The sequence below is a fragment of the Astatotilapia calliptera genome, chromosome 16 (genome assembly GCF_964374335.1).
Source record: "Astatotilapia calliptera chromosome 16, fAstCal68.1, whole genome shotgun sequence".
NCBI classification, from domain to species: domain Eukaryota; kingdom Metazoa; phylum Chordata; class Actinopteri; order Cichliformes; family Cichlidae; genus Astatotilapia; species Astatotilapia calliptera.
Window position 1 is genome coordinate 20,339,783 of NC_137437.1, and position 17,792 is coordinate 20,357,574.

Below are 17,792 nucleotides of genomic sequence, written 5' to 3' on the forward strand. Positions count from 1 at the left end.
ACAAAATATATAAGGCGCATTTTCTGTGGCAAAATTTTGTTTTATTAAACCAAATTTTAATAAAATGCATGCAATTCAAAAATGCATCATCACACTTTGGCTGTATATTCATAACGTGTTTAAAAACAAACTTTTATTACAAAAGATTTCATTCTTGCATTATGTAATGCATTTGTTATGGAACATTTCTCATCAATGATTCATTAAATAAGAGTCAAGACTTTAATGTCATGGGATTTAAGAACATTACACTCTCTTCAACTTTCTAAGCAATAGTTCTGAACAGTATCCTGTTGTTTTGCAGGTTTATTGCACAAGCATTTTTGTACTTGATTAAAACGTAAAAAGCAGAATGCCTTCTGCTAGTGTCAAAGTGTGGAACTACGTTGTGGCTCTGGCCTCATTTTTGGCTGTAAACAGAAAGCTCCCTCTGGATAGAACTTGAAAACAAGTTCACCAGAAAATCTGGGCTCTCAACACCATGTAAAAGATGTTCCTCCATCTCTTTTATCATCTCCTTCTCCAGCTGCCTCATACCTTCTGTGATCTTCCTTCCTCTGTCCTACAGAGAAAGGAAAAAACACAAGTTGCACACGTTCAGAAAAAAGGCCCACACAAGACAAAATAATAATTTTACATAAATCGCAGGCTTGAATTGAATTAAACTGCAAAACCTTGTGGGACTCAATGATGGCAGCCACCAGTTCATGTTTGACAAACAACTCGTGCTTGCGGTCAGGCTTGCTCTGGAAGCGGGGTTTCTTCTTCACAGGGTCATCTAGGCCGTAACTCGGGGAAGACGTCTCCTTTAACGGGTGAAGGTTTTTCACGAAAATGAACGGTTTGAATACAGACCTGTTGTTACAAAAGAAGAACCCAGGAGATCATCAGTAGAAATGCATTGGAAGAGTGCTTTAAGCGCTAAAATAACATTAAGTACTATACCTTTCAGGATCTGGAGTTGCTGTAAAATAGTGAACCCCTGGCAGATCGGGATCCGTGGGTATCACAGAGACCATACTTCCTGTGGTCATGAACATGCCTTCCATGTTGATGCCACTATCTTTATCCCTCAGGATATCCATCATTGTCTCTGCTGTGATATGACCTTCAGTAAATAAAATCACACCAGTGGTGCAGATTATGTAACCTTTGTCCTCCTGTGACCCCAATTTTTCTGAGTGTGTTCATTGACTAACCGTTGCTCTTTTCCAACAACTTCTTCCCCTCACAGTATCGGCTCCCAGAGGCTTCTATTCTGGCTGTAGTCATAAAGGAGTAGACCGTGGCAAAGTTGAACTCAGTCTTCCCATCCCACCAGCCCTTACTTTGGGCATACGCCCTCATTTCAGGATGCTCCTTGTCTATCTTAATGGTGATGCCATACTGGTTTGAGATGTTGCGATATCCACCTGTAGAAGAGGAAAACATGAGCAGTCACTAAAATTAAATCTATTTTACTCTAACTTTCCTTTACTGAGGTAAAAAAAAACAAAAAAAACAAACAAAAACAACAACAACAGTCCTTTAAATGTTAGAAAGTATTCTGAATAGGACAGCCAGCACTCTCTGGTGGTCAGAATGTGTAAGTACATCTAGGACAGGTTTTGGTCTTGTTAAATCTCAAACACACCTCTTTCTTTCCAGATATACTGAAATTAAAAGCTGAGACTTTGCCCTTTAATGTAGTAACCACTATTTTATTCCAAAGGACATAAAATGTGTGTAATTTTTGTATTTGTTCTAATGCCACGTATAGACTAATGTATCTAATCTACTTAAATTATCAGTGTAAATATCCAACTAATGTGCATTTTGTTATGAGGCTCACCTCTTGAGTCCTGCAAAATTTGCAGACTGCAGAGTAGTGAGCGATTCAGTCCTTTTGTGCTTTTTATGCCTTTTAATACCCATAAATGTGCACACACTGAAAATATTTATTCATCTTCTCTTCTGAATTTAACAGCTCCCATCCATTATTCTTTTTACTACTACTTATCACAAACATTATATAAAAGTTACTGGTCTATTTAGGATGTCTACTTTCCCAGAGTATTCCCTGAATTGGCCAAAGAAGTCTTATGTTCAGAGTGAACTTTTTCTTTCCAATTACCTTCGACTCTTTCTGCTGCCCAGTACTTTCCTGACGTTTCCAGGAGCCATGCTTCCTTCCTGTCTGAGATGAGGAAGCTGTTGTGGTAGGTGAAGCTACTTTCATCCTCCATGCACGATCCTCCCTGACCGTACTTCTCCAGCAGCTCGGTGATAACGGTCACTGCGTTCTCAGCTGTATCAGCTCTCTCAAGTCCAAGCCTGTGAAATTGACAAACAAAATTTTAAACGGAGACCATGCCATTACATTTTCTTTTGCACATCAGGATACATTAAGCTAAGTATATAGATACTTTAAAAAGCAGACAACTTCTATACAGGCGGGTTTACCTGACGAGATCCATGCCGAGGAGAGCCTCCTCGCCATCTGCACTCTGTCGGCCCCACACTGCTTCATTTCCAATGCACACTTGATGCTCATTTGCACCCATCTCTGCCCCCCACAGCCATGCTGGTCTGCTCAATACAACTGCATAAGTGTGGGCGACCTGCTCAATCTCCATATATGTGCACTTTTCACAAAAAGAAGAACACACAAGGGCAAAAGGTATTAATGGTTATCAGCTGGGACGCTCCGCAAGGAGTAGCACTGTGGTAGACTGAAGGTTGGAGGGCAATGATATGGTCTCTTTATTACCTACCTCAACCTTCTCCCCTGCAGCATAGTCTGTGGCAGGAAAATACACAACCTCCTGGACTTCATCGCAAGGCCTGTCAGAGTTTTTCCCAAAAATGATGCGCTGTCCCTCAGTGGATGGGGGCAGAGCCACAAAGGTGTCACACGAAGATGGGCGCATATTAATCCCAAACTATCTAAAAGAAAGGTCTTAGTTATCCAAGACAGTTTTCACTGGTGCTCAGATTTAGCAGATGTAGTAAACCGTAAACACACAAAGTCACTTGTAAGCCCTGTAATGTTAATATACTGTTGACGTATAGCGCTGAATAGCACATAAGCAGACTTACCCAGCGTTGTTACCATCAGTTTCTATTCTCGTGCGTTTCTTTCGTCTGTCAAAGTTCACAAACGCGGAAACAGTGCAGTCACGTGACCGAGATGAAGTCAGTTTCGTTTTCGTAGTTAAAAGAATTGCGCACAACTGTTGCTGTCAGTTTTATTCTTATGTACGTTTCACTTCACTTTATCAAAAGAGATAAAAACATAAGAAACTAGTGTTCCAGTTTCTCAAGGGGATTAAAAAACGTTAACAGAGAGAGAGTTATTGTGTTTAGGCCTGTGAGAATAAAACGGTTTTAAGTTTTCTTTTGAATTCAGACACTTTTCTTATTGAACTCAGGTCAGCAGGCACATGTTTCAGGACCACAGATCTGCACCTGAAGACCCGAGAAGTCTAGTTGGATTAAAAACACTGAACAAGTCATTGGTCCTAATGTACTGGGTGGCCAAACCATTGAGAGTTTTTCTTAATTAATTAGTAATTTAAATATGGCCTGTATTTATATAGCGCTTTACTAGTCCCTAAGGACCCCAAAGCGCTTTACATATCCAGTCATCCACCCATTCACACGCTGGTGATGGCAAGCTACATTGCAGCCACAGCCACAGCACTGACAGAGGCGAGGCTGCCGGACACTGGCGCCACCAGGCCCTCTGACCACCACCAGTAGGCAACGGGTGAAGTGTTTTGCCCAAGGACACAACGACCGAGACTGTCCAAGCCGGGGCGAACTCCTAACTCTTGAGCCACGATCGCGCCAAAATAGTATTTTCACATTCCCGTGTAAGGACTATGACTGCTGCTTTCTGAGCAAGATGAAATCATTCTTCTAATGATTCTACAAAAAACAACAACAACAACAAAAACAGCATTGTAGTAATCTAACTTGCTTGATATGAACGCATGGACCAAAGGCAGTTTCAGATAAGAATGTAACTTTTGATGTATTTTTCTAGCGATAGAAATAAATTCTGGTGACCTTACTAATATAATTAGCAAATTTGAGGTCACTGACAAATACGTCGAATGTCAAAGAATAGTACGAAACCCATAATGTATTTTTTATTTGTGTTTTTATACATAAAACTGCACACGCACAACTGCAGAGCTGCCTTTATTTCAGTCTCCATCTTTACAATTGACGGTCATTTACATTTTCCAAATACTGTGGCTGCAGTTTAGGCAACACTGTGTCACGTGATTTTTGCCATCCCACAGACCAATCAATCTGCGTGCCTGAATACGTCACGTGACACCAATACAAAACCATCTTCGTGACAGCGGTTTTGTTTACATGCCGAGGAAGCTACGCTACTACCTGCGTTAGCTAAACGTTTTTCACTCAGCTAACGCTATTGGCGCGCCACCATGGGGAAGTCGTTTGCTAATTTTATGTGTAAGAAGGATTTTCATCCTGCATCGAAGTCAAATATCAAAAAGGTAACTGCTTGATAACTGTTGACGCTGCTGAAACTACTGAACGCAAGCTTAGCTTCCTAGCTACTGCTACTAGCCTAGCTCGCTACGTCTGAAAAGCTTACACTATGCTGACTGCCTTATTAGCTGACTGTTAATTGTTGACTTCAGTGAGTAATTTTATTTAGTCTGTTTTATGTGAACCATAAGGTTGGATAAACCAACAAAGTTAGCTGGTAGAGATGTTTTATAAAGCTAGGAAGAGTGAGTGCTTTAGCTTCCCTGCGATCTTTAGCGACAGAGTGAACATTAATACTCTGAACTTTTTAATATAGCTCACAGTCACATGCTGCTCATTTGAAGTCTGGCCAGATGTGACCATTTATTTACTTTTATGTTGTTTCTTTTCATATTTGCTTACTGTTGGATGTACTTTTGACTACTTGATTCAATGTGAGTGTTTGAAAGTTATAGTATTGGCATCCATAGTGTATAGGGTGGGTTTGATTGTGCACCTCTGATGCAGTAGTTTAACAGCCAAAATGGTTACTTTGAGATCCTAAAGATACTATCACAGAGGGCAGATTGGTATTAAGTGTTTTATTCTTTTTTTAAGTGTTTAAAAGCAATCAAAATTGTTGCTCATCCAACTTCTTTAAGCAAACTAACCACTTCGTGATATTAAAAAAATCGTCTTTAGTTTAATATGGATTGAAGAGTTGGTAGTAGGTATATGAATATGATTTGCCTTTAAAACTTTCAATTCAATTCTGTTTTATTTATATAGCGCCACACACAACAGTGGCCTCAAGGCACTTTATACTGTAAGGTACAGACGCTATAATATTCCAAAGAAAACGCCAACAATCATATGACCCCCAAGAGCAACCGCGTTGGTAACAGTGGGAAGTAAAAACTCCCTTTAAACAGGAAGAAATCGCCAGTAGAAGCAGGCTCAGAGGGGCTGCCGTGACCGGTTGGAGGTGAAGGGCAAATTTTATTTTTGCTGCTGTAACTTTGCACTGTCCACTTTCTGCTGTGACACAACAAATTCCCCACGAGTAGGACTAAAAAAGGTTTACCTTATGGCTTCTCTTATGTCTCTCTTATGGTCCAAAGTTTGGACATTTATAATGATTGTTGTAAAATGTAATCATCAATATATCAAATACTGAAAAATTTCTTGAAAATTCCTGAAACTTTCACTAACCATTCTTACCACAAAGAGGGGAAAGTAAATCAGGATCTGTATTTTGAGATAGATACATCAAAAACATCTGATATTTGGCTACTTAAAATTCAAAAAACAAATAAATAAAGCAGTCCTGTATAGTATCAATTGAGTACATACAAAAACAGTGATTCACATTGCAAAAGACAGCTGGTGATGAGTTTTGAATGGTATATAGTTGTATTTCACAATAATAAAACAAATATAATACTTTTTTAAATGGAAGTCTTTGTCACAAAAATAAAGAAGAAATGGAAAAAAATATGACAAGTTGTACAACTAAATGAAAATATCAGCAAATAGTCTAATCCAAATAGAACAACATTCTGGTGTTTCCAGATCGCCCACAATGACTTTTCTCTTTCTTTCTTTCTGTTGTAGGTATGGATAGCAGAACAGAAGCTGACCTTCGAGAAGACGAAGCAAGAAGACCTAATGCAGGCATATCTGAAAGAGCAAGACACTTACAACAACAGGTTAGATAAATACCCAGGAAGATACCTGAAAGAACACGTACAACGCACGTTTTTGTACACTTATAATTGAATATTGAATATTTTACTCAGTAAACTGAAAACTTTTCTTTTGCAAGAACAAAATCTACAGTAGACATTGTCTTACAACATCCTCCAACTTCTTATTTGTAAATGTTGATAAATACTGTTTAAATAATAATTGCTTTTTTACCTAAAGGTTGTTGATGGGTGATGATCGTGTTAAAAATGGCCTGAATTTCATGTATGAGGCTCCACCCGGAGCATCCAAAGGTAGGTTGTATTTTATGAAACAACTGTAATGTGTAATAAAGATCTCAATTCTGAAAATGTGGTTGTTAAGAAAAAAACATTCATTTAATGTAAATGCTTGTTCCTTTTTATTTTCTCCTCATAACTGTCTTCTGTCCTGAAGAGGAAAAGAAAGAGGTAAAGTAAAATTTTACTGTCATCATTGTTTCAGACCAGGTGTGGTGAAATTAAGTGAACACAAATGTGTTGTTGTCTGTAACTCACAGACCTAAATTAGAAATAATTATTAAAAAAAAAACACCTTATGGTTAAACATCATAAACTGTGTTTTCAGGAAAAAAAAATCTTATGAATGCATTGCAAACTATATGGTCCCGGTGACCCTAAAACTATAAATATAAACTAATGCTTTTACCTTTATATTCAGTTACTTGTATGTGCATGATGGTTTGACAGCAAACAACTTATATAGGTTCATTCATTTATAATAAGAAAAGTTACTATAATTTGTAATGAAAGACTTCTGACTTTCAGGAGGGGGAGGAAGAGTACAAATTTGAGTGGCAGAAAGGAGCTCCTAGAGAGAAGTAAGTGGTTGATTTTCATACACAATGAAGTTTTCTGCATTGCTGCCAGAATTTGCATTACTTTTTAAATTGTATCTTTTTAGGTATGCAAAGGATGACATGAATATTAGAGATCAGCCCTTTGGAATCCAGGTGTGTAATGAGTTCTATTTATTTAAATTTATATTGCACAAATAATCCCCCAGCCTGGCAGTTAATGTGTAAAGCTGCTTTCACACATGAACTTGGGAGAATTTCAGGAGCGTCAGGTCGGGATGTTTTCCACAGTTGCCCTTTCTCACATGTAGCGCACAGCAGGAAACGGTCTGCTTTAGACACGTTTGCACTACTGGAAATAAACCGTGTGGTTTAGGTGAAGAAGCTGCATGGGTAGAGCGTGCAGGAGGTAGGACATAGGACAACCACTTTTCACATGTGCCTGTGTCGGGCAAGTCCTTGAAAAGTTCAGGGCTGCAGTTTATATGTGGAAAATGGCTTAAGAGTCATGTTAAGCAAGTGACAAAAGAAACTATGTTAAATTTATGCATTCAAATCCTACAAATGAACCTTTTAGAAAAATCCCTCTGTAGCCTATGACTACAGAGTCAGCTGTAGACAGTTATTTGTTTTTGTTTTTTAGAGGATCAGAAGCTAAAGAGAAAATGGCAAACACCGTCTTATGTAATGCTCTGTGAATTATAGTGTATTTTTCTTATTATTAAAGGGTTGCATGTGCCTCCAGTGTTCGGCCAATTCTAATTTTTGTTATTGCCCAACTTTCCAAGGTGCGCAACGTGAGATGCATCAAATGTCACAAATGGGGCCACGTGAACACGGACAGAGAGTGTCCTCTGTTCGGACTGTCAGGTATCAATGCCAGCTCTATGACCTCAGAGGATGGCGCAGGTAAATACATTTTTTTTGTTTGTTTGTTTTTTAATCTTTTAAATGAGAAATTCTGTGTTAACGCTGCTTTGACATCTATATAAAGACACCACTATTATTGTTGGGTACAGTTTTTTATTTTATGGCAGGATAATCAATAATGAGTTTAGCTGTAGTGCACATATACAGAATCTTTTTGCAGTGGAAAAACTCAAATAATTATTACTACAAAAGAATAAAGCGCCAGAAAATTTGCGAGCACTGGGAAGCTTTGCCTGTCACACGATTCGCAGCAGGTACACCGACTGTATCGTCCCTCTCTGGCTTCTGCTGGAGCTCCCGGCCTTGAGCTGATTCTGACTTGTGCAATCAGCCAGTTGAGTAGTAAAGTAATAATGTTTACCCTGGGAGAGTCCAGTCAGTGGTGTTGATGGTGGAGTGCTGTAATGGTCCCCCTCCTGTGCCGGGAGAAAAAATGTAATTATTGTGTATTCTGATTCCCTTAACTGCTGCTTTGGCAGAGAATGATATTGTATGATTTGCTCAGCCGGAAGTGGAGTGAGTTGATTTGATGTCCCATTCTGTTAACAAAGCCGCCTCTGAAATTCCCACTGTGGAGATAGTGGATGGTATGGCTCTGACATCAATGGGACTCTGAGGCTGTGATTTGTGCCAACAGGTCCGTCGATGCACCCCTCGGAGTTAATGGCGGAGATGCGAAACAGTGGGTTTGCTCTGAAAAAATCTGTCCTTGGTAGGAATTCAACTGTTTGCGATCCATTGCAGGTAATTGTGTCTCACACTGTCATCTCCGTGCACACAGGACAATATACGAACACACGCGTACTGTAAACTATACCCTTGAATGGGAGAGAGAATAACTAACTACAGATGCGGTTTGTCTTTTGATCGAATAGATTTGTAGAAAAGTGTAAAATAAAAAGTCAGATAAGTAGATTTAATAAAGAAGTGTTGTCACTGTCAAAGCCGATCAATGTAGATTTATTGTCAGGGCTTATATTTATTCGTAAATTGTAATGTTATGTGTGCTTTGTGATATTCCAGGATTATGTGGCCAGTGAGGAAGAGGAAGACCCCGAAGTGGAATTCCTGAAATCTTTAACAACCAAGCAAAAACAGAAACTCCTCAGGTGAAAAACCTTCACACATGATCACTTTTATTTCATTAATATTTAAATAAAATGTAAATATTTAGACAAAATTTAAAACATGGTGTGATATGTTTTAGTGTCTATAGCTATTGTAGGCCCAGTTTTCCTATTATGTTTATATTACATTTAGTTTTTTGTCTTGTATCTTAATGCATTTTTTAAATAATGCAATCACTACATTTTCCGTTTCTGGTGAAGTGTTTAACTCCAATCTCTGCAAACTTTGTGCCTAATCAGAATTTATTATGCACAAATTAAATGTCCGCTGCGTCACTGAAGAATTTTAATTGAATGCTTGTTTTCCTTTATTTTTTGTTTTGCAGAAAACTGGATCGGCTAGAAAAGCAGAAGGCAAAGAAAAAGAAGAGCAAAAAACAGAAGAAGAAGAGCAAAAGAAAACACAAGAAAAAGCATGAAAGCAGCGACAGCTCGAGTGACTCCTCCAGTGGCAGCAGCAGTGATGATAGTGGCTCAGATTCAGACAGTCATAGCAAGTCCAAGAGCCAGAAGAGAAAGAAGAACAAGAAAAAAGATTCCTGTCGGGATAACAGCTCTGAGTGCGAGCGACAAGTCAAGAGTCAGAGAAAGGCCTCTTCTCACAGGAGCAGGTCACCGAGCCCTCGCACTGGACAGAAGCAGACTAAAGAGGAGTCTGGAGATTATAGACAAACAAGGATAGAGAGGGGAAGGAGCAGGAGTCGGAATCGCAGCCCCAAGAACGCGATCACGCTGGAAGGAGGTCAAGAGAGAAAGAGGCACAACAGCAGGGACAGGCAGAGACCTAGCAGCTCCAAGTCTGGCTTGGACAGAAGTAGAAGCCACGAGAGAGGCAGGGAGGACGAAGGTAAAGACAGACGTCACAGTAGAGATGGTGAGAGGAACAGAAGTAGCACAGAAGGAAGGAAAGGCAGAACAGCAGATGGGAGGAGCAGAAGCAGAGAAAGGAGAAGAGAAAGGGAGGGCAGAGGAAGAAGCAGGAGTAAGAGTAGGGAGAGAAGAGACAGAAGTGGGGACAGAACAAATAGAAGACACTGACCTCCTTTCTTTAAGCTTGTTTTTCCTGCATATAGAACTAAAGGAAAAAGGAAAATCTCATGCATGTCTCTTGCACTATCTATTAAGTAGTAATTTTTGTTATGCATGTCCCTTTATTTAAATAGAAGAAATTGTGTGTTGATCTCCGTTTCTTCCAGCAGAGGGAAGCAGTCAACAGAAAATATCTAGATGCATGTCAGTGCACACTGATGCTGTTTTGTACTGTATGAAAGGGTCTAAATGAATTGGTTACCATTAAAAGCAATTTGCATCTGATCCATTGATGGGAAAATGTTGGACTCCTTTTCAGGGTCACTACCAAAAAAATAAAAAATAATAAAATTCATCTGATGCAATTTTTAAATCTTACTTTTTGATTGTGTTTGTGAAAATTGTTTAGATTTTTTTTTTTTTTTTTTTGTTAAAAGCAGGACTGTTATTTTCTGATTAAATCTTTAAATCAATTAGTTTATGGAGTTATTTATCGCGATGTTTAAGTTTAATGTCAAATTTCATGAAAGTGAAGACGTGGACTGATGAGCCGTCAGTCTTTATACCCGTGTGTTTTTGTGCTCTGGACACCTCATAGAAATTTCATACACTTTTTTTTTTTTTAAATCCCCAAATTATTATTATTATTATTTTATTTTTTTTAGTAATGGGCACAAAATTTTAAGACCAGTTTCCCCGAATTTTAATGGCCTTTAAAGTGCGTTATCCATGAATCTCTGTAAAACGCTCGTTGGGTTTTTTCCGGGCGTTAAATGAAAATAGACAAAGAATAATTTGTGTACAAATAGCCAGCGAGCATAGTAACACCCCGTTATAAGGCATGCAGTAGATGTGTATAAATTAAGGCAGTTACAATTGCAGTTATTTCATTGGCTACTTTTACATGAGACATTTACATTAAATATAACCTGTAGAGTTTTAAATAATTTTTGTAGCGATTTTTCTTTGACATTTAGACTTACAAATTGCAGATTTTGCAAACTGTTTTGATGTCGATAAAAATGACACATTTTGCCTCCCCCCCAAAATAATAATAATAAAAATATGGAGGAAAAAACAGTTGCTGAACGTGTCGACAAAATATTAAATTTCAGCGTTATTATTTAGGCTGTTTATATATTTTTTGATTAAATTCAGATTGGAAATGTAGTAATTTGATAGTTTTCACTTTCTGCCCGTTTCCTTGAAGCCGCTGCTACACAAAAGGAAATGAAAATAATTTCCCTCCTATTGCCTTCTGGTCAATTTAACATCCTCCTTAAAAAGAAAAGGGAAAAAAAGAGGGTGTCTGGATGAGATGCTTTTCCGTGACGTATTCCTAGTCCTGGATTCATGCTGTAATTATTCCCCGGCCTTTTCTTTGAGAGTCGGACGCTGCACTGGGTAAGCACAAAGAAGTCAGAGAGCATCCTTGAACCCTTTCAGTGCGGGGCCACTGATATTCAAATAACATGCAGCTACCGTTTGACTGCGCCGTGCAAAGAGCATTTTAAAATTCAACATTTGCATGTGACTCTTTGCCCCCCGTCTTTTTCTGAAGTTTAAAAAACTGTTCCCATATAACGTGTTTCTGGCAAAGAGAAAGAAGCCACATCCTTATTCTCAGTCCATCGATTGCTATGCAAATGAAAGCAGTTAATTTGGACAATTAGAATAAATATTCGGGGACCTTTGTCAGCGAACCCCCTTGGAAACCCCTCGATAAAGTGAAACCGAACAAAAGATGTCTCGGAGATTAATTAGATATTTGATAAGACACGAATCCCTAATCGCAAATACAAGACACATGGGGCTGCGATGTGCTCCAAGTCATAATTAATACCATTTAACAAGATTTTCATTTGGGCATGAAATGTCTTTTCCGGGGCATTAAACATTGATTTATTCCATAGAGGAAATAGTTAAAGTCGACGTATTGTAGGTGATTTTAAGAAGGAAAAGAAAGCCTGTGATGAGCTGTCACACTTTAAAAAAGTAAAAAAATAAAAAATATATATTTTTAGATTTAAACCTAATAAATAAACAAAAAATATATAAACTCTACATCACACACTTAAAGCCTTTTTTAAGATGTTTTAATTACGATAAAATGAAAGCCTTATACGTGTGACTTTATACAGGTAAACATTTATATATAGATAAATTTTTTTAGCAAAGAAATAAAATGGTTAACCAAAGTTTAAAAAGCCGTTTACATACATATCCACAAAGTGCGTCGAAAGTAAACTCCCTGATTTCCAGGATACCAACACGAATAAAACAATCATAGCCTAACATTTACATGAAAATAACACATAGTTTAGTCGTCAATATACAAGGTGTAACTCACATTGTCCAACCAAAGTTCAACAGGTTTCGCGCATTAGCAAACATCCATTTCATTTTCAAGCTGTCTCCCTCAAATTTTCCGAAGGCCTACAGTAAATCACTCTTTTTTTCTTTCTTTTTTTTTTTTTTTTGTAAAGATGAATTTACGAATGAAATACTCGTCACGCCTGTGGAGAATATATATTTTTTTAGATTTTGCTATCGCTTCTGGAAACATTTTCCCCTTTACTGTCCGTCAGATAAGACCCGTTTTCATTGCTGTGCAGTTTTTATTATTATTATTATTATTTTTTGTGTGTTTTTTGTTTTAATCTGGATTGATTTTTTGGGAGATGCCTCAGGGTTCGTCGTGAGGAGACGGATCCTTAACAGTAATTCTGGGGTTCACCCCTTCCAAAATAAGTTCTGGGGACTCGGACCTCGGGGTCTCCAGGTTACTGGTGTCGGTGTCACTGTCGCTTCCCTTTTTGCCTCCTCCACCTGCCGTGTGTGTTTTGATGTGCTTGCTCAAATGATCACTCCGCATAAAGCGCTTGTTACAAACCGGGCAAGCAAACCTTTTCTCGCCGGTGTGGGTGCGCAGATGTCTCTGGAGCTCGTCGGACCGAGTGAACCTTTTGCCACAGAAAAGCCAGTTGCAGACAAAAGGCCGCTCGCCGGTGTGCCATCTCAAATGCGCTTTGAGGTGAGACGTCTTTCCGTACACTTTACCGCAGCCGGGAATGTGGCAGCTGTGGAGTCCCTTTCTCCGCAGGCTGGCCCCGGCGGGTCCCAGCCGCTCAGCCTCCTGGCAGTTCGGGCAGTCGCATGTTGCTCTGCCAGAGTACCTCCTGGACGACCTCGAGGAGCTACTTATTCCTGAACTGCCCCCTGAAATCATGGCGTTGGCGGCAGAAGCGTCTGTGTAAGAGGGGATGACTGTTTTGAAACCGTCCTGCGTTAACAGGTGCTGGCTGGTGGACAGTAGGTGAGACGCAGAGGGGCTGATTCCAGTGGAGCTAAACGCCGAGTGGGTCAGCGAGGAGAAGTCCGGGTTGTAGCCACTGAGCTGGGAGTGGATAGCCTGCGGGGTGCCGGAGTGCAGAGAGGTCTGAAGGGTGCTCGCGGGGTTCTGGACATCGAGCCACGACCCGGGATTTGTGTGAACGTCCCACCACGAGGACGCACCATTGGTAACGTCACCGGAGATGGTTGAGTGGAACCCCGACTTGTACCACGACTCGTAGGGGTGCGCCATCCCCACGCGCGGGTACAGAGTCTCTGCTGATGTGTGGACTTTGGAGATAAAAGCTGACTGTCCAGATTCCTGGGTCGTGACGCTGGCGGAGTTGGAAAACAGACCGCTGTACTCTGTGGAAAACGCAGACGAGGTCGGGGAGGTGGAGGCTAAGCAAAAGGCGCTGTTGCTCGTGCCACTGGTCTGTGTTAGTCCTGTCGAAGCGCGGCTCGTCGCTACCGTGAAACCGGGCAGACTGGATCCTAAGTTGCAGCTGGAGGAGGATCTTTTCCACGGGTGAAATCCACCTTTCGAGAAAGCGCTGGAGTCAGGTAAAGTTGTAAGAGGACTGGTGTTGCCAATTTTGTTACAAGTTGCAGCCAGCATCGCTAGAGGTGTAGTTCCAAACCGTGGTTCTTCCTGGGTGGAAAAAAAAGAAACACACAAACACACAGACACACACACACATGGGCTTAGAACAGAGAATAACAAACGAGAAAATGAGGAAAATCATTTCGCTTGGCTTGGAGAGCACTCAGCATACATGACTAAAATTAATTAAATACGACAAAATTTCATAACTTTACTGAAACGTCTTTGGAAGCGAATGAACCCGAGATTTTCTTCTTAAAGGCGTGTATGTGTACAGAGTGTGTAACATGTAAGCAAAGCAAGGTAAGAAATAAAAGTGTTCATCGAGTTTCTAAACATGTTAAGAAAATCTTTAAACGACTGCAAAGTTTCATCTCCATGTTTTATACGTTTTGTCCAAGATTAAAAGTTTTAATTGTAGTAACTGAGAAAATGATAAATTCTACCCGTGGAAAACACGCGTGTTTTGAAAAGCAACAAACACATCCCGCCGCACAGCAAAGTGAGCGGCGACAACTTTACGCGCAACTTCTGTGCTTGGACACAAAGTCAGACTCACCCCAAGTATAGACGTAGCCATATCCAGGGTCTGTGCTGTGATGAGAGGGTTCGCGATTTCAGTGCTGTATGGCTCCAATTTGTGTCAGATTTACCGTGTTGACTCAGGTCACACGGTTTCTCTCTTGGCTCGCAGCTCCCAACACTACCTAGTTGTAGCGAGCGTGTTCTTTGAAGTACAGCTGGCGAGGACGCGCAGCCAATCTGATAGCTGCATTCATGGCCGGGGTTTCAAGTCGGCCAATGAGAGAGCCGACCACAGACAGAAACACCAAAAACCCCGCCGTCAATCATCTGTTTGTGCAGCCTCCGGCCAGACTGTCATACAAGACACGATTTGGTGTTTTTTCTTTTTTTAAATGCATACAGTTATTTTTATGTATTCTCACACGAAGGCTCAATGTCTCCTTTCATTCCAGAATTGAGTTTTTTAACACGTCAGTTCTCCAAGAGGTAAGCGTTTCACTAATTCTCTAAGGCTTTTGTAGATTGCGGCTTCTAAGGTGCAGCTCCAGGTTTTCCCTTCTGATTTTTTTAAATATTCAGATCATGCGCAACACGTCATTGAGAAATTGTTGATTTAAGCGCAGTCTGTATGCTTGTGAAAGATAACTCGGAGATGGCTTTATCAGAGCGGTCTGCAGAAGTGCAAGCGCAAGTGCAAGCTGCTGCGTGTTAGGCACGGTGGGAAACGACTGGGGTTTTAAAGTGGTTGTGTTTATATTGGGAAATCAGAGACGGATTAAAGTTTAGCCAAGAAGTCCAGAAACAGGCCTGACAGCGCAGACCTCCGCTTCTCCGAGCGCAGTTAGATTATTTATGAGCCTGCTGCATTCGAGTGACTTTATAGGTGAAGGAAAGCAGATTCATGCAAGACTCGCAATTAATCAGTTAACTTTTTTCCAGCCAAAATCTCCACTTATTTGTGCCTATGCTCGTGTTTGCGCGCGCCAGTGCCACACGCGTACCTCCCTGCCCACTTGTTGGGGGGTGGAGGGACGCAGGTGAGGGGTTAATTAAAAATGACAGCTCACCTGATAAGTGAAAGCAGTAGATCTGTTTTAAAAGACAAGTATTTTATAGTCGAGGAGGGGGGGGAGAGAAGTTTCAGTATCCAGGAGATTCCTGCTGTAAGGCCGCCAGTCATCTCCATTAAACCGATTTATTAACGCGATGTCTTCATTGTAGCTGAGAAATAATTTTTTTTAACACCAGCCCAATCCCACATTTAATTAAATTGCGGACAATGAAGAGGATGCCGCGTTTCGCCAGTTTCTTCTTCTTCTTTTTATTATTATTATTCTCCTTTCTCTAAACTCGAGACTTTTATTTTTCTCCCTTTGAATATAACAATTCAATAAAGCCGCATATTTCATAGCTTGTTAAAAACGCTCAGGGATAATGGCATAATGTAAAATTGACCTGCTCTGATGTGAATCATCATCCTTTTAAAAGTTAAAGCAATTTTCCAGAGAAAGGCTTGACCGAAAGATGTGCATTACAGTATTCAAAACGCGCAAATAATGCTCTATTATAGAGTGTGAATGCTGCCAGTAAACACAGGCGCAATTTGTTCAAATACTCTTTTTTTTCCCTTCTTTTTTTTTTGCTTTAAAGCCCCACCTTTAGAAGGGTGAATAAAAATCAGTCTCATCAAACAGGCTACTTGGCGCTGCCAAGAAAATGGAATCATTTTTTGCAATCATGACAATTTGGCAGAGTGCTGTTAACAGTATTAAGCGTTTATTCTACATAAGCACAGTTTATTGTTGCTAAAGAAGTTAAACGAGTCTGAGGATTAAATGAAATTTAATGTAAGCGTTTATAATTTTTTTTCCTGCATGAAAAATATCTTCACCCTGCAATTAATTTCAGATTACCATTATTTCTTAGTTTTGTTTACTGTATTTGTAATGAATTATATAGTTAAAATGAAATCTGCTATTGTTGTTCTTATATTAATATTTCTTCTTCTTCATAATAATAATAATAATGTATTACTATTATAATTATTCTGATGAGCAGTGTGACCGTTCACATTGCTCCTAACAAAGAAACGTGTGTAGGAATCACAAGACCCTTGTGCACTGATAAATGTTACCCACCTATATTTTTTATTTAAATGTACTAGTACAGAAATGTTTGTGTTAGTTCCATTAACCCAGGCTGATAAAATATGGGTGGTTTTTTCATAGCATGTTTATTTGGGACAAGAGGGGAGAACATGATCTTTCCTTGTCATTCAAAGGAAAATTCTGAGTTGAATCTGTAATTCTGGACTCCATTCGTGAGCACTTCTCTGTGGCAATTAGGAGCCTATTACAAGCCATTAGATTGATCAATGTACCTTAAACAATGGGAATGATTTATTTGGTCGAACAAAACGCTCTGCATCTATTGTGATGAGTCTAAGTGGGGGTGCATCCATCAACAAAAGATAAATGATTAATTCAGACCTATTCATTTAAATTCTTTCTACAAAGCCAGCCTCACTTGCCTCAAATCCAGATTATTAGAGCCTCATTTTCTGCATGTTAAACTAGACAGGCTGCTGGATGGGGCAATGGTTTTTGGTTGTGCCCCTGTGTGCTTTAATTTGTATTTCTGCAGCGGGAAGTTTATTTGAGGATGTTTAACTAATTGTTGTAATTTCGTGTGCTCATGTGGCTACACCTGTTTCTCTCAAAAGGGGGTTGAAGTGTAAACTGTGAGTGAAAAGGATGTTATACTTTACTTCTGTGGTGCTGAAGCTGTACATTTTTTTATCTGGGAAGTCCACTTGGATCACAATATCAGAGGAAGCCCAGTTTATAGAAAATAAATGGGTACAAATATGTCAATTTTATCCTTTTTTTGTTATTTTATGGCTTTTTTGTAAAATAAATGTATAGATAACGTGTTATATATTTTGCATGGATTTCAGTTGTGTGTTTTCCATGAATTCTTATTGTTATATTAGTGACAACTAAAGAGAGAACACAGTCAGAAAATAGATGGCATAAACTGAAGTGCACTGGGAAATTAACCACTTGACAATCAGCTTTTATTTCCATGGGAAGGTAACAAGCTATAAAACAAGGGAACAAGACAAATTTGAGCAAACCTTTGAGCACTGAGACCCACAATAATTACAACTTGTGGAAGCCCCAAGTTAGACGAGCACCAAGACTGGCGATGGAAATGT

At 39.6% G+C, this 17,792-nt stretch overlaps 4 protein-coding genes across 7 annotated transcripts in view; 2 read left to right on the forward strand and 2 right to left on the reverse strand.

Moving 5' to 3' along the window:
* Positions 1 to 19: 19 nt before the first annotated feature.
* Positions 20 to 3,219, reverse strand: scrn3 (secernin 3). 3 transcript variants are annotated; one of them, XM_026144758.2, is made up of 8 exons: positions 3,079 to 3,219; positions 2,754 to 2,925; positions 2,443 to 2,624; positions 2,114 to 2,313; positions 1,200 to 1,412; positions 946 to 1,108; positions 675 to 855; positions 20 to 562 (listed from the first exon to the last, which is right to left on the reverse strand). In XM_026144758.2, exons 2-8 carry the CDS (start codon positions 2,907 to 2,909, stop codon positions 401 to 403), a joined length of 1,257 nt encoding a protein of 418 aa, XP_026000543.2. In that variant the 5' UTR covers positions 2,910 to 2,925; positions 3,079 to 3,219; the 3' UTR covers positions 20 to 400. The 3 variants fall into 3 exon arrangements, with proteins under 3 accessions (XP_026000543.2, XP_080146533.1, XP_026000544.2); XM_080290407.1 differs by having other exon boundaries at positions 946 to 1,096; positions 2,754 to 2,921; positions 3,079 to 3,218; XM_026144759.2 differs by having other exon boundaries at positions 2,754 to 2,921; positions 3,079 to 3,218.
* A 1,108-nt stretch (positions 3,220 to 4,327) lies between these two features.
* On the forward strand, positions 4,328 to 10,586 carry cirsr (corepressor of RBPJ and splicing regulator). The gene is made up of 10 exons (XM_026145228.2): positions 4,328 to 4,511; positions 6,100 to 6,194; positions 6,412 to 6,485; positions 6,628 to 6,641; positions 6,999 to 7,051; positions 7,135 to 7,183; positions 7,816 to 7,936; positions 8,595 to 8,701; positions 8,981 to 9,066; positions 9,411 to 10,586. The coding sequence occupies exons 1-10, from the start codon at positions 4,440 to 4,442 to the stop codon at positions 10,120 to 10,122; spliced, it is 1,383 nt and encodes a 460-aa protein (XP_026001013.2). The 5' UTR covers positions 4,328 to 4,439; the 3' UTR covers positions 10,123 to 10,586.
* Positions 8,031 to 14,753, reverse strand: sp9 (sp9 transcription factor). Of its 2 annotated transcripts, XM_026145230.2 has the most exons (3): positions 14,610 to 14,753; positions 13,020 to 14,098; positions 8,031 to 8,373 (listed from the first exon to the last, which is right to left on the reverse strand). In XM_026145230.2, exons 1-3 carry the CDS (start codon positions 14,628 to 14,630, stop codon positions 8,334 to 8,336), a joined length of 1,140 nt encoding a protein of 379 aa, XP_026001015.1. In that variant the 5' UTR covers positions 14,631 to 14,753; the 3' UTR covers positions 8,031 to 8,333. The 2 variants fall into 2 exon arrangements, with proteins under 2 accessions (XP_026001015.1, XP_026001014.1); XM_026145229.2 differs by lacking the exon at positions 8,031 to 8,373 and having other exon boundaries at positions 12,193 to 14,098.
* LOC113007925 (obg-like ATPase 1) overlaps positions 14,726 to 17,792 on the forward strand; it is a 51,885-nt gene continuing 48,818 nt past the window's right edge. Inside the window, exon 1 of the mRNA XM_080290408.1 lies at positions 14,726 to 15,061. Coding sequence (XP_080146534.1) covers positions 14,828 to 15,061 — 234 coding nt within the window. The 5' untranslated portion in view covers positions 14,726 to 14,827. The remainder of the gene's footprint in view (positions 15,062 to 17,792) is intronic.

Coding starts and splice junctions, on each gene's coding strand:
- sp9 (XM_026145229.2), bottom strand. CDS start 14,630: ATGGCTACGTCTATACTTGGG. Junction 14,099..14,609: donor TGGCTACGTCTATACTTGGG/GTGAGTCTGACT, acceptor TTTTCCACCCAG/GAAGAACCACGGTTTGGAAC.
- cirsr (XM_026145228.2), top strand. CDS start 4,440: ATGGGGAAGTCGTTTGCTAATTTTATGTGTAAGAAGGATTTTCATCCT. Junction 6,195..6,411: donor CAAGACACTTACAACAACAG/GTTAGATAAATA, acceptor TTTTACCTAAAG/GTTGTTGATGGGTGATGATC. Junction 9,067..9,410: donor CAAAAACAGAAACTCCTCAG/GTGAAAAACCTT, acceptor TTTGTTTTGCAG/AAAACTGGATCGGCTAGAAA.
- scrn3 (XM_026144758.2), bottom strand. CDS start 2,909: ATGCGCCCATCTTCGTGTGACACCTTTGTGGCTCTGCCCCCATCCACT. Junction 2,314..2,442: donor CTCGGCATGGATCTCGTCAG/GTAAACCCGCCT, acceptor TCAATTTCACAG/GCTTGGACTTGAGAGAGCTG. Junction 563..674: donor CCATCATTGAGTCCCACAAG/GTTTTGCAGTTT, acceptor CTTTCTCTGTAG/GACAGAGGAAGGAAGATCAC.